General features: G+C 37.9%; 1 protein-coding gene across 4 annotated transcripts; it reads left to right on the top strand.

The window, feature by feature from the left end:
- Positions 1–1,120: 1,120 nt before the first annotated feature.
- LOC116252573 (splicing factor U2af large subunit A) lies at positions 1,121–12,461 on the top strand. Of its 4 annotated transcripts, none has more exons than XM_031626930.2 (10): positions 1,121–1,484; positions 2,405–3,911; positions 3,988–4,125; positions 6,238–6,309; positions 7,485–7,526; positions 7,743–7,829; positions 10,152–10,259; positions 10,349–10,438; positions 10,617–10,696; positions 11,235–12,461. In XM_031626930.2, exons 2-10 carry the CDS (start codon positions 2,490–2,492, stop codon positions 12,148–12,150), a joined length of 2,955 nt encoding a protein of 984 aa, XP_031482790.1. In that variant the 5' UTR covers positions 1,121–1,484; positions 2,405–2,489; the 3' UTR covers positions 12,151–12,461. The 4 variants fall into 4 exon arrangements, with proteins under 4 accessions (XP_031482790.1, XP_031482788.1, XP_031482789.1 ...); XM_031626928.2 differs by having other exon boundaries at positions 1,123–1,484; positions 10,349–10,441; XM_031626929.2 differs by having other exon boundaries at positions 1,123–1,484; positions 2,439–3,911; positions 10,349–10,441.
- The last annotated feature ends 1,416 nt before the right edge of the window (positions 12,462–13,877 follow it).

The following is a 13,877-nucleotide window of genomic DNA, read 5'->3' on the forward strand; positions in this document are numbered from 1 at the left end:
CTGAAAGCTTTTCCAGCTAATGAAAGCATTTCCATCTAAAAGCAGTTGGTTTGGTGAACTCAAGTCTTGGAAAAACTTGTTTCAAGGTTTGGGGTGATTTTTTCTGGTAGTGTTTTCTTTGTTGGACAGCTGCTTCACCGGTGGTTCATCTCTCTCGTCCATGAATTCTTATTCCACCTCCTTTCCTTTCGCTGGTCCTTCAATTTGCGCACATTATTGGGGTCAAATTTCGAAATGTAGCACGGTGAGCTGGGATATTGTGGTAATCCATGGTAGTTGATTTTCAATTTGGAATAGAGCCTGTATTTCCGTATATGTCTCTTGGTTTAAAGTGGTCATAAAAAGGGTCTTGCTAATTTGACCAATAAAAGAAAAAGAAAATCATTTGTTCTTTGAGTTCTTGGTACTGTTTGAAGGCATCAACTCTGTTTTCTCAGAAGGAAAGAAGAAGTTTTGGAAAAGGTGTGCACGAAAATCATTGTTTTGCTACGGTTAAAGTCTCTCCATTTTGAACGTATTTCCTCGTGTGGTTTTTGTTAAGAGCTTGGCAACAATACTTTTAGCAATTAATTTTTTATTCGCAGTTCGGATCAGGCACTGGACACAATTTTAAAAAAAGATAAACGATAAAGAAAAAATTACATATAAACGCTCAAGTTTTGAGTCAATGCCCACAAGATAATTCAGTCAACAACAGCCTTTATGGTCGTCTAAGTTGTTCGTGTCGTGTGTTCATTGCGACATAAATTGTGTCTGAGAGAGAGAGGGGGAGCCAGAGAGGAATTATTAAATCATTGATCTGAATAACAAAGTTTTAGCTAATGGATATATATAAAAAAAAACAACAAAGTTTTAGCGGGGTATTTTTCGTCATAAAAAGGGAAAAACGACGGTGGCCGCTTTATGAATATATATATATATATATATATCAGACATTAGGGGTCTCTTTGTTCACTTGAGGGACTCTTTGTTGTCGGTGCAAAACGTGAGCGTTGGTATGTAATTTTTTCAACAATAAATATCAGATTGTATTTGAACCTGGGTCGGGCCATACCCGGAGCACTGCCAACTGTATCCGAGCCGCTCCCACCAATTCCCTCCCATTTATGGTCCTCCGGGAGGCGACGAGGGTGAGAAGGGGAGTGTAGTTTTAGCAAGAAGGACAAGCGGACAAGCACAGACCGTCTGAATCTCTAATCCCTAACTCCCTCCCGCCCTCCCCTCTTTCTTGGTTTTCTCCTTTCCCACCACCGTCTTCCCTTTTCTTTCTCTCCCGCAATTGTCAAAATCAGTCCACTCGTTCCTCTTATTTATTGTGTTTCGTCATCCAATCTTCTTGGGTTTCTGTTGCACAATCTCACCTGTGCCTCCGAAGAATCTCTTGGTGATCTAAGCAAGTGCCTCGAAGAAGACGGCCCTGCAACTGTCCTCGGTGCAAGGCCTTTGCCGCGTCACCGCTTCCATCTCCTCTGGAACGCCTCATGGTTAGCGTTTCTGTTCATTCGCTTTCTCTTTTATTGTTTTCTTCCGATAGTTTTTGCGTTTGGAGAAAGAAAATGCAAGTGCCCACAGAACATGCGTTGTTGGGAATCTTCTTCTCTGTCAATTTACGGTTCCTTTGTTGGCAATATAGCTGTAGCATCACCTAACATTTTGGTCATGTGCCATTGACGCATTTGCGAAAATGTCAACGTCATTAATATCAATTTTGCTTTGTCTTATGTCGTTATTGCCGTTTCCTTCATTAAATGATTAAATGAAAGCTCCTAACCTTGCTCGTTTCCGTTCTTCTACTGTTGCATCGTCACAATCACAATGGCTTCTCCAGAAGTCCTCGAAGGTGCTTTTGGATTGAAAAAATGTTATTTTGTCTCTTTGTGGTATCGTCGTTTTTATCAAGTTCTATTTGACCAATCAATAGTATCTTCCCCTTTGCACGGTCTGCTTACGATTGCATTTCTTCCCCCGTTCATTCACCTCTCCAGCACTTTCCTGTATAAACCCTTAAAAGAAACTTCGAAAAGATGTGACTATTTCCATTTGAAACAACTGGTACATGACTGCTTCTGTGCTTTGAATGTAGCCTGGATTTGCAAATAGACGACTTCGTGCTCTTCAGAACAAGATCTGGTCATATATATAAAGTTATAAATTTATGTTGAAATAGTTATGCTTTCTGGGAGCTGCATGTAATGCATTTGCTGGCAGTGCTGGTGGATTATTTCAAGAGTCCTTTTTTGTGTAGTTGTTGCATTGTGATGCACCACATTTTGTTTTTTTTCCAAAATGTAATCTAAGAAAGATATACTGTTTTTTTAACGATTTAGTTTGTTCAACTTCAATCAGACTTGGAATATTGGTATATTTGGTCAATAATTTGTACTTATATTTTGTCTCTTCTTAGATGGTCTGAGCTGAATGATATCTACTGCTTCCAGCTTTCTAGACATGAAATGTCCTTAGAAGAGTTTCATCCTTAAGTTGAAAAGATGGTTGGCACCAGTCGACAGAGAGATAAATCTGGTAATGAATTTACATTTGATGACAATGAAGGTACCGCTGCTCGTACAAGACCTTTTAGTATGGAAGATATACGGCTAAGAAGGGAAAAGAAAAAGTTGATAACTGCACAAGATTCAGTCTCAGAGAATCCACTGGATAATAAAGTTGTTGAAAGTGCCTATGATATCCCTGCATCTGGTACAGATTATAGTCGTAAAAAGGATTCTGTTACTGAGAATGTGAAAAAGTCTAATTTGGTGGACTCAATGAGAAAAGCTCGGAATAGTGACAAGGAACTGGTTCAAGATTGTTCCTCAAAGGGAAAGCGAAAGGAAGTTTATGAGACAGATGTTTCATCTAAAGTCATATCTCACAGGGACAAGAGTAGGGATAGAGTCCACACAGATGAAAAAAGGAGAAGTCACCACCGGGTTGATGAAGGACATGATGCTGGTTCCAAAATTGGGATTGAGAAGAACCAGTACAAAAATATGAAGTTAAAGGATAGGAGAGGCAATGGAGGCAGAAACTCTGAAAGAGAAGACAGGAGAGAAAGCAAACGGAGACATCAAACTGAAGGTGTTATTGAAAGAAATCTGCAGCCTGATGAGAGTGATATCAGAAAATATGATTCTCACCACAGACAATTAGACTCCTATTTAGACCAGAAGAGCAGAAACAAGGTGTCCTCTGTGGTAATTCGGGATTCCTATCGTGATCGTGAAGAACCAAGGTCAAAACGCAGAAGATCAGCAAGTCGAGAACACCATCGAACCAGAGATAGATCAGCTTCAGCCTCACCCAAAGAACGTAAGCATACATCTTACCGAGAAAGGGAACATGAAAGTTCTTCCTACTATTCCTTTAAGGATAAGCGTGATCGACTCCATTCTGAAGTAGATAAAAGCAGGAAAAGCAATAGTCTGTCTGGGGGGCATCATTGGCGATATGGTGATAGTGGAATTGGTGGATATTCGCCTAGGAAGAGGAGAACTGACGCAGCTGTTAAAACTCCTTCTCCAACAATACGCTCACCTGAAAGGAGAACTGCTGCTTGGGATATCCTGCCTGCCAATGCAGAAAATGGTGCTTCTGTTCCCAAACTGGCTTCTTTTCTTTCCTCTCAACAGGCTTCATCTCTGTCTGAGTTACCTGCTGCATCCCCTGACATATCAACTGCTTTGAATCTGCATCCACCAGCCAACACAAATGCTGTGTCCTCTATAGACAACAGTGCTCCGGAAGATGATATTCAGCTAACACAGGCAACTCGACCATCGAGGAGGCTCTATGTGGAGAACGTACCCATTTCAGCATCTGATAAAACATTGTTGGAATGCTTCAATAACTTTTTGCTGTCATCTCGTACCAAGCATGTTCAAGGAAGGGTTCCTTGCATTAGCTGTATGGTATGTCATTTATCATCATTTGATGGGCTTATAGTCCACTTGCATATATTCATGTCTTTGTTGAAATTTTCTCCAGGTAAACAAGGAGAAGAACCAGGCGCTTTTGGAATTTCTTACCCCAGAAGATGCAACTGCTGCTCTCTCATTTGATGGCAAGTTGTTTTCTGGTTCAATACTAAGAATAAAGCGGCCAAAAGACTTCATTGAAACTGCAGTAAGATTGCTCTTATTTCTCACTTTTATGTTCCTGAATTTTGGGTTCACACACTTGTACTGCTTGAAAAGAAGAAATAATCTCATTATTTGGCCGGCAAGTATTTGTGTTTTTTTCTTAGTCACAAGTCTGACCAATCAAGAAAACATGTTGTAGATGATGCTGATTGATCAGAATGTACACTATCCATCATATGCATAATAACCAAATTAAACTTCTCTTTTGGCTTTGATGACAACCTCTGATGGAAAAATAATTTGCTAAACGTTTGTGTGATTCGTGTCACTTGTGCCTGCGTCTTATAACTTATTTTACTGTCACAAGGATTTTGTATTTGCTAGGTTTGGTGATTGGTTTTGCTTTGTTCTGGCATTGGGATAAGTTATGTTTCATTTGTTCACCTCACCATATTGGAACAAACATTTACGAAAATCACTTTTCCATACGTCATTTATAATCTCCATGGTCCTTTCTGTATACACAGTTACTTAATAAGTTAATTGCAGCTACACCACCATTTTTATTTGCTACATTGATGTCATACTAAGTTATTTGTCAATTGGCAGTCCTTCTGGTTTTGAAGTGACTGAGTTGCTTTTTATCCCTTCTTAATAGCAGAGAGGCTCTCTCTCTCTCTCTCTCTCTATCTCTCTCTCTCTCTCTCTCACACACACACACACACACACACACACACACACGCACGCACACACACACACAGAGACAGAGAGAGAGACCAGGTATGGCTTAGCATTTACTAGTAAACATCATTTCTTCAAGCTTCTCTGCTGCACAAAACGTGCTTCATTGGCTTCCCATACTTCATATGAAATTCAATCTGTATTTGCTTAGGATAAGCGAATGATGTGGATATTCTTGCAATGATTAAGATTATAATTTGATTTTTTTTTTACTTTTCCCAATTAATTAAATCTTTTAAATGTGCATAGCTAGCAAACAGGCATGCCCATATTGTTACTTTCAAACTCCTGATTAAGATTTTCTAACCTTCATTACTCTGTCAAATGCTTAGTGGAGGAAGGCTGTTGAATGTTTAAATAGGATGATGTTGTATGTTAACACAGAGGAAAGACAAAGATGATGAAGAATAGGACTTGTGCTATAAGTTCTGTGTGTTGCCTACCTGTACTCTGAGTGCTGACCTTTAAAGTGCCCAATTTTTGGGACTCTACTTCCCTTTTACCTTGTTGTGTGAGTATTGAATTCTATGGACCATGGAGTTTATTTTAATTTTAATTTATTTTTGTTTTCTAACTATCATTTAGTATGTGATAATTGAGTTGATTGATTAATTATATATCAATTTTTTTGTTTTGCAATTTTAAAAATCTTTCAGAAAGTTAGTGAGCCATATATTGAGATTTTAGTTACAAGGTCAGGCACCTGCATAAAGAAAGTCCTTCTGCTATATATCTTTGACATAGAATTATGTACTCATAGTTGAAGACAAATGCAGTATCAATAAAATGATAAATGGTCATGTTTTCTTGATTTTGGTTGTCTGCCTTTGTCAGTTTTCGTAACAAATGCTTGGTTAATCTGAATTGTGTTGGATTTGTTTCATCCAATGTTGTGAAGTGCATAATATCACTTGTATCGATTAGGCTGATAGTTAGTTATGTAATGTAACTTACAGTAATTTTAAGAATTTGCAATTTTATAGTACAAAAAGCTCATGAAAAATTTACAAAAAGAAAAAAGAAATGCAACTAAAATGTTCCTTATGAAAACATGAACTGCACAAGCAGAAGGTATGTTGAATAGTAACAAGTGACAAATATAAAACACCAATTTCAACAAAATATAAATAAAAAGTTTCACATGTCAGTTAAACAAAGTACATCCACTAATTCACGTTGAACTGAAAGTTCCTATTCATAAGCTGTCTCTCTTTCTCTCTTCCCTTTTAGCACCTGTAAATCTTCTGTGGACATTTGTGCAGTTAACTTCATTTTGGTACATTTTTTTTTTAATGCATTTTCTCCTTGATGTGAAGTTAAAACTTCTGCTTCATTTCTTTAAAATGACAATTTCTAGTTTCTGAGGTATATTATCCATGTAGCAGGTTTTCAGACAGTTGCTATTTTCATGCAGACTGGAACTCCAGATAAATTTGGAGCGAAAATTGATGCAGTATCTGATTTAGTAAAAGATTCACCAAACAAGGTAATGTTGTACTGCCATGATATATTTCCATCATGATTCTGCTGGGCTTGTTTAGGGGATGATGTATCAACTTGCTCTTTGGCACTAAATTTTATTGTGAATGGGTTGGACTCCACCTCTGGTTTTGCCTTTACATCAACCTTAAAATGGAAAGAACAAATGTTCAGTTGAAGAAATGAGGGAAAAAAAAAAGCAAGGTCCTAACTTCTCAGAAATACTTATGTTGAGACTTAACTAGTAGTAGGCTGATTGTATCACATGGTTATTTTTTTGTTTTTTTGCAGCCGCCTGATTTCGACAGTGTATTAATGTGTCTTTGTCTTTCAATGTTGAACTCTTTGATGCTTTTGTGGATGGTTGTTGAAATTTTGTCTTTATGTAGCTATTTTATTTTGCCAATGTATCTATATCAGTCAATATGGAACCTTTCAATTGTTTCAGGTGGTTGCTAAAATTCTGCTTTAAGTCATGACCCTTGTGATGTTGGAGTTTAGGCCACTTGTTCTCCATACATAATGAGCCATAGGAACTATGAGTTGAATTCTGTATGCATGTGTCACCGCTATTTATGTTTGAATTAAAGTTTCAGAAAAGGTAAAACAGAATTATATTCTTTTGGCTTGTCGATATTGAGCCTTACTAATCATAATGCAACTAGTTGACTAGTTTTTGGCCAAGCAACTAGTCAATGTTCTATGGTTGGTGAGGTCTAAAAAATGCCAGCAGATGCCAACTAGTTGGCCAATTTAACCTTTTTTTTTGTAATTTCATTGTGCCTTCCCTTTATTGTATTTTCTCATTTATTTGAAGAGTGAATTCATCCATGTTTGATTGTTTTATGTTGTGATTACTTAATTGGTCTTACCATGTATAATTTTTTGGTTTCTTTTTGTGGAGTTTTTTATGTTTATGAACGTCTATTTAATTTTCACTGTAATATGAATTTATTTATTTATCTGTCTGTACATATGTAATACATTATTATCTGTTAGTTTTTTATGATTTTCTAACGGGTGATGATCACTTCCTTTTTTGTATTATTCTTTTCACGTTAACTTTTCTCCATCTCATTTTCCATTGTCTTCTCAGAGTGCTAATTTTGCTATTGACATGCTGCTATTATTTCTAAATTGAATGACTCATGGGTTTCTTTTGGGAACATTAATTCCTCACAGATATTTATTGGAGGTATTTCAAAGGCCTTATCATCTGACATGGTATGGCTTCTGTACTTTTCTCTTCTCCATCCACTTCACAAACTGTGGCAAGATCTGCACTTAAGATTCATTTGCTTCTTAGTTTGTTCAACAAAATGTGTTTACTCCGTTTTAGTAATTTTCAGTGTCATTTTTTACCTCCACTTTTGGTTTCTTTATTCTGATGGGTAAGAATGTTCTCTTTGGCTATTTAATCCTTCTTTGTTTGTCTTTCAGCTGAGGGAGATTGTTAGTGTCTTTGGCCAGTTGAAGGCATATCATTTCGAGTGGAAGGACTCCAGCTTATCGCATGCATTTTTAGAGGTATGTGGCACCAAATTTAAGTATGCTACCATTTACACGTAGCAGGAAATTGTAAAAAATAAAATATTATTTTCATTAATATAAGAGAGGTTTTAAGTTTGAAAAATGTTATTTCTTCATTTCACAACCCTATTTTTCCTATAATTTTGTGCTGTGATCCGTTATTGGCTGATTTATGTCAGCTCTAGGGCAGATCGTTCTTGCACTTGTCCTCATATTAAACCATTTGCCAATTGAGTACCAGCGGCATATCGATGTTAACAATGAAATCTAAGAGTGATCGATTTGAGGGAAGTATCTGAAAATTGAAATGCAGAGCATGTTTTTTCTAGCACGGTTGTGATTTCTCAGCCTGTAACTTTGATGGCAGGATTACATATGTGATTTTGACAATGACATGTGACAAGGTAAGTGGGTTTTGACTTTCACAAAGATGGGGTGTTGAAGAGTCATTAGCAGCACCTTTTTCTTGCATCATAAGAAAACACCGGAAAAGCAAATGCCTCCTTATACAAAACTTAATTCTGGAGGTTGAAAGTGAACTTCTAAAATTGTCATGGAAATATTATGTCATCATGGTAATATCTAAAAGTTCAAGCAAGCTGTATAAAGGAACAAAAAAACATGGGCATGCTTGATTTGTTAAAAAAAAATATATATAAAAAAATCAGGAAGCGCCTTTGATATTTCATTTGTGCAGGATTTGTGTCCAAATCATTTGTTTGTCCCACGTTTATATGGGAGTGAGCGAGACAGGGAAATATGTCCAAGAGTGCACGTTGTAATGCCTCATTATGAAAGTTTAGTCCGAAGTGAAACTATTAGGGTTCAAGTTGTGATCCATCAAACTAAGAGCCGAGTCTGACATGAGGGTGGATTGGATTGTTGCAATTGGTGTCATTATCAAAGTTGGAGTCCCACATGTGCAGATGCATGCGATTTAGGAGGTGGATTGTGATGCTCCATTATGAAAGTTTAATCCCATATTGAAACTTGTTAAAAATCGTCAAGGGCTTGTAAAGTGTCAGCTAAGTGATTGATTGTCTTGGTTTCTAACTTTTTTGAAGTTCGAATTGAAGCTGCTAGGAGATGGGTTGGGATCTATTAAATTCGGAGCCTGAACCCCATGTGGGAGTGGGTCGAATTGTAAGTTGTTGTAACAACCTAGCCAACTCCATACTAATCTCAGACTTTCGGTTTGGCGGATATGGGCTGCAGAAGCTGCATATATATGGACAAGCTAGAAGAAACCCTAGGGTTAAAAATAAGAATATAAATTCCAGCTTCACAAGTAAAATCACGGGTTGGAGGACCTAAAAGGCTAAAACACCAAATTCGCATAGCTACTTTTCAACTTAAATGCATGTAAACCACAGTTCCCTGCTTCAAAAAAATGAGTGCACAAAAGATTGTAACTATTGGTCAAGTGAAACATAACAAGACTTCTGTAGCGAGTCAGCTGGTTTTGCTGGCTCACATGTTACAGTTCAAAGTACTCCAGTAATGACCAACTCGAGCAGCTAAACATGAGCTAGTAGGGCTGTGCCCTGGGGGATGGGGCGAGCCTGGAATTACCCAACCAGTAGAGGCTCATGCCAGCCCATTGTCCGACCCATTGTCCGACCCACAAAGACCCCGCAGGCCCATAAGGGCCCAAATAAAGCCTATTTCCTGGCTCAAGAATGAATGGCCTGGCCAGCACCGAGATTATATGGGTCACAGGCCAGACAATCTGTCCAGTACCTCCCCAATTCAATGTAAGTACTAAATACATTAGGTCAGATCCAGCTCATAAAAAAAGTTATGTATACATGGTTGAGTGAATTTTTTAGTAATGTAAAAAACTCTTCACCATTTTATATTCCCGAGCCTTACTAGGCAGTGACTCCAGGCAGCTTGGCATATCCACTTCCGTCCACTTGAAATTGATCATGCCATCATGTTCAGTTATTAAGGATAGCTATTTTACTTTTTACTCAGAGGGATTTTTTGGGTGATTTAATTTCTACGTGGAAATCAACCTGAAAATGATTGCTGCTATTCTTGGATGTACTAATGCCAAAGGACTGATGATAAATTCATCCAGAGCTTTTATTTAGCTACCAAATAGTAACTATCAAATTGCTTTATTTTGTTAGCTACTAGCAGAGTCAAATTATGGTGGAGTCTGTAACATATTTTTTTTTTCCAGCAATTCATATTAGCTTTTTACTTTCATTTCCTTCAATTAGAGACTTAGAGTGTGCTCTCTTAGAATTTGTTTTCTTTTTTTTTTTTTGCCTATTGAAACTAAAATTGGTTCCTATGATTTGTCTTATACAGTATATGGATCAGTCAATCACCCACAGAGCATGTGCAGGCTTGAATGGGATGACACTGGGAGGACATGTTATTACTGTTATTCAGGCCACTCCTGATGCACAGGGAGAGGTATAATCATCTTTACACATGTAACATTTTTTATTCCTTATAAGAATCTTAATTATGCTTGCTGTCAAATCATGGTGTTTTCCTTCCAGGATACTAATTCAGAACATCCTTGCTATAGCATCCCTGATCATGCAAAGCCATTGTTAGAGGATCCGACTCCAGTCCTGAAGCTCAAAAATGTGGTAGAGCCTTGAATTAGTTTTATTTTTGTAAAGATAAAAAATGCCTGCATATAAGTCCCTCTATCATATCTAAACTTTGTCGTCTGATTATTGTTGCTGCGGTTATTATTTTTCTTGAATGAGCTTCCTCTGGTTGCTCACTGCATCTAATTGGTTGGTGAATGTTGGCAAATAGTTATCTGAAGAAGATTTTGGATTGCTGATGGAGCCTGAGCTGGAAGAAATACTGGAAGATGTACGGTTAGAATGTCTGCGGTATGTGAGAAATCTTCTGTTATCCTAATAATCCCAGAATATGTTGGTAGTGGGTGGGAATTCTGTCGTGTCATGGTATCCTCACTCAGTTACAAGGAAAAATCATTTTTTATGAGTGACATCACATGAAGAGTAGCATCAGGTTGATGACATATCTTTGTTATATTTTTTATTTAAATATGTTTTCTTCTTCCTTTCAAATTTTATGAAATTAGGATAACTTAAACATGTAGGATATATGGAATTGGTTTTGCTGTGCACATATTTCCAACTTCACTTTTGATGAATATACAGTATTGAACGACTCAAACATAGGAGTGAATAGTTTACTAGAAGGGCCTCTGAGCCTTGACAGACGTGAAACTCAAACATAGGAGTAAATTGGTTACCGGAGGAGACTCTGGGCCTTGACAGATGTGAAATAGTTCGTGTGCGAATATAACTGTGCAGTCTGATTCTTTTACCATGGTTCTGAGACGATTGACAATTTTAAGTTGTTTCCTTTTTGCTGATGCCTTTTTAATACATTTTGTTGCAGATTTGGCACAGTCAAGTCTGTGAATGTTGTCAGGTACTCTGGAAATTCTGTTATTGCTGTAAATGCTTCTGTGACCTCTGATAATGGTGGCTCAGAGAGATTCTTCCAAGAGCCAGCTGGTGACACTGAAGCCGTGATGCCCATGGATGGCTGTCTTAAATGTGACGATGAAGCAATTGTTGAGAAGTTGGATAATGGTGCTGGAGAACACCAAAATAATCATGGAGGAGCTGCAGGAGGCACGGAAGACTGTCAAGATAAGGATCCAACTGATCGTGTAAAAAGGGAGCCAAATCATTCTGATGCTAATTTTGAAAATGATGCATGTATAGAGTCAAAAATTGACGCCCATGTAAATTTTGAACATCGCCTTGACAATGGTGACAGTAATATAGTATCTGCTAAAAAGGAAGCAGACATTGATGCAAGTCAATCTGGTTTTACTGACAGCCTTGTTTCAGAGGGTGCAAAAGTTGAGGACAATAGTGGTTATATGAAAGAAGAGCCTGCAGAGGAGAGAGGGGTTCATGTACATGACAGCAATGAACTGCAAAATGAACCAATAGAAGCGAACAAGCATGGCACACAAGACAGCTCAGGAATGCAAAGGACATCCATTGAAATGATTGGTCTGGAAGGCAGTGATGAACTGCAGAAAGTCCCTACAGAAGCAGAGGAGGCTGTCCAAGAAAAACTAGAGGGGGAACAAGAGCAAACACAGGACAATCTAGATAATTGCGAGAGTAACGCCTATGATTTGCTTGTCTTTGAACCTGGAAGCATTTTTGTTGAGTTCATGCGGAAGGAAGGTGCTTGTTTGGCTGCCCATTCTCTGCATGGGCGTCTCTATGGAGCTCGGGCAGTTGCAACTGGATATGTTTCTCTTGATCTCTACAAGGCTAGGTTCCTAAGATGAGGCCGTAGGCATCTCTGTGATGATGTTGATTATACCTACTTGCGATCCATTTTCAGGTGGTTCACCTCCTTGTCTTCCTGCTTATGCGCAGCAGCAAAATTTGTATGTTCCTTTTTTCTTTCGCAATTGTTTAAGAGTAATTTCTATGGGTATTAATCGGTGGATGGTTTCATTGACATGCTTAGTGTTCAAATTTTCTCAATCTTCTGCTCGGAATATTTGATTTTTATAATTTTGTACCCCTTAAAGAAAAATACTGCATTGAGCTACACATAGTCAGGTCACTGACCCTATAAATGTATTTTCTTCCACATATAGTTGCATCAGAAGCTTCTTTCTGTACTTTTATCTTTCTGTGGTTCGTGTAATGAAGAGTTTGAAAAAATGTACAGGTTATTTTTGTTGTCGTGTGGTCGCTCTTTTTTTTTCCCAAAAAAATTTATTGGAAAGAACTGCGAGGATTTTGGCCGGCTCCTTTTATTATACTGGATTTAGTGATATACCTCAACAAGAATATTCAAGTTGGGGGAGTTTTTCTCATAGAAATGTTCTGGATTTGCGGACTTTATGTTGAGACAACCATGTATGCAAACAACCACCTGCTTAGCAAGGCTCGGACGGGTGTATTTTGATAATGTTTTCCTTCCGTGATGGTTCCACTTCATTGGCTGGATAGTCATGACAAGCTGATCAGGATGAGTTGGCGCCTGCAACTCAGCGTCCATCTGGAATTACTGTTCTTGTGAATTGGCATCAACTTGGTAAGTACAGATGGGAGTTCAGATCATTTTTGAATTGTACGTTTTTTCTCTAGTTGGTTTTTTTTTAACGGCGACTATGACTGTTAAAAATCCATGCTAGATATGGGCTGACGAGCAGCATCGACTTGTGTATCTTGATATTTGCAGTCTAAATTCCTTGATGCTGGGTTCCGTCAAGTGAAGCCTATATACGCGAAGGGTGCACCTATCTTGGCCAGCATGTTACTCCCACATGAGGACATGGTGCTCCAATCTTGCAAACTTGTTTGTAACATACTTCAGATAGAAGTCGCCCTTCATGGTGCTAAGAAGAGCTTCATGACAGGATTAAGTGAAATGATTTGAGCTTAAAGAAGCTTAAAAGTCAGTGCGCATTTTATCAGTTTGCACAATCTAGTAGGTTCTGCAGAGTTCTGGCCTGCCAGTAAATACAAATAAAAACGTTAAATAAGGCGGCGCCATTTTGAAATTTTCTATGTTAAATAAAAAAGGAACATTTCATTTGTATATCGGCTAATGTTCGGTTGGTATCAGCGGATAACGGCCGATTTGGCCGATATTTTTTGTAGGGGATTTTGGCGCACTTAAAGATAACGTTTGGATTTAAATAAGTATTTGATTAGATATAGATTTGGGTGGGAATTAATTTTAGTTAAATATGTAATATCCATTGTCCATACATTTTGAAACTCGGTTTCCAATATATTGTAATGTGATTCGGTTAGAAGTAAGAATCAAATGTGAATTTACAAAATCGGCTTTGGATTAGATTATGAACGTCTTCCTTCATATTTGAACCTGAATTCAAACGGAATATCAGAAAAGAAAGATTACATCGTATTTGGGATCTGATTCATTGACATTCTTGCACAGTTGTCATTTTATTACAAGCTGACGAATCCATGCATGCGTACCATATGAAAGCGAGGAGGCAAGGTAATGCATCCCTTTCGAACGGCATTGTTT

This window comes from Nymphaea colorata, chromosome 4 (assembly GCF_008831285.2).
Source record: "Nymphaea colorata isolate Beijing-Zhang1983 chromosome 4, ASM883128v2, whole genome shotgun sequence".
Lineage (NCBI taxonomy): Eukaryota > Viridiplantae > Streptophyta > Magnoliopsida > Nymphaeales > Nymphaeaceae > Nymphaea > Nymphaea colorata.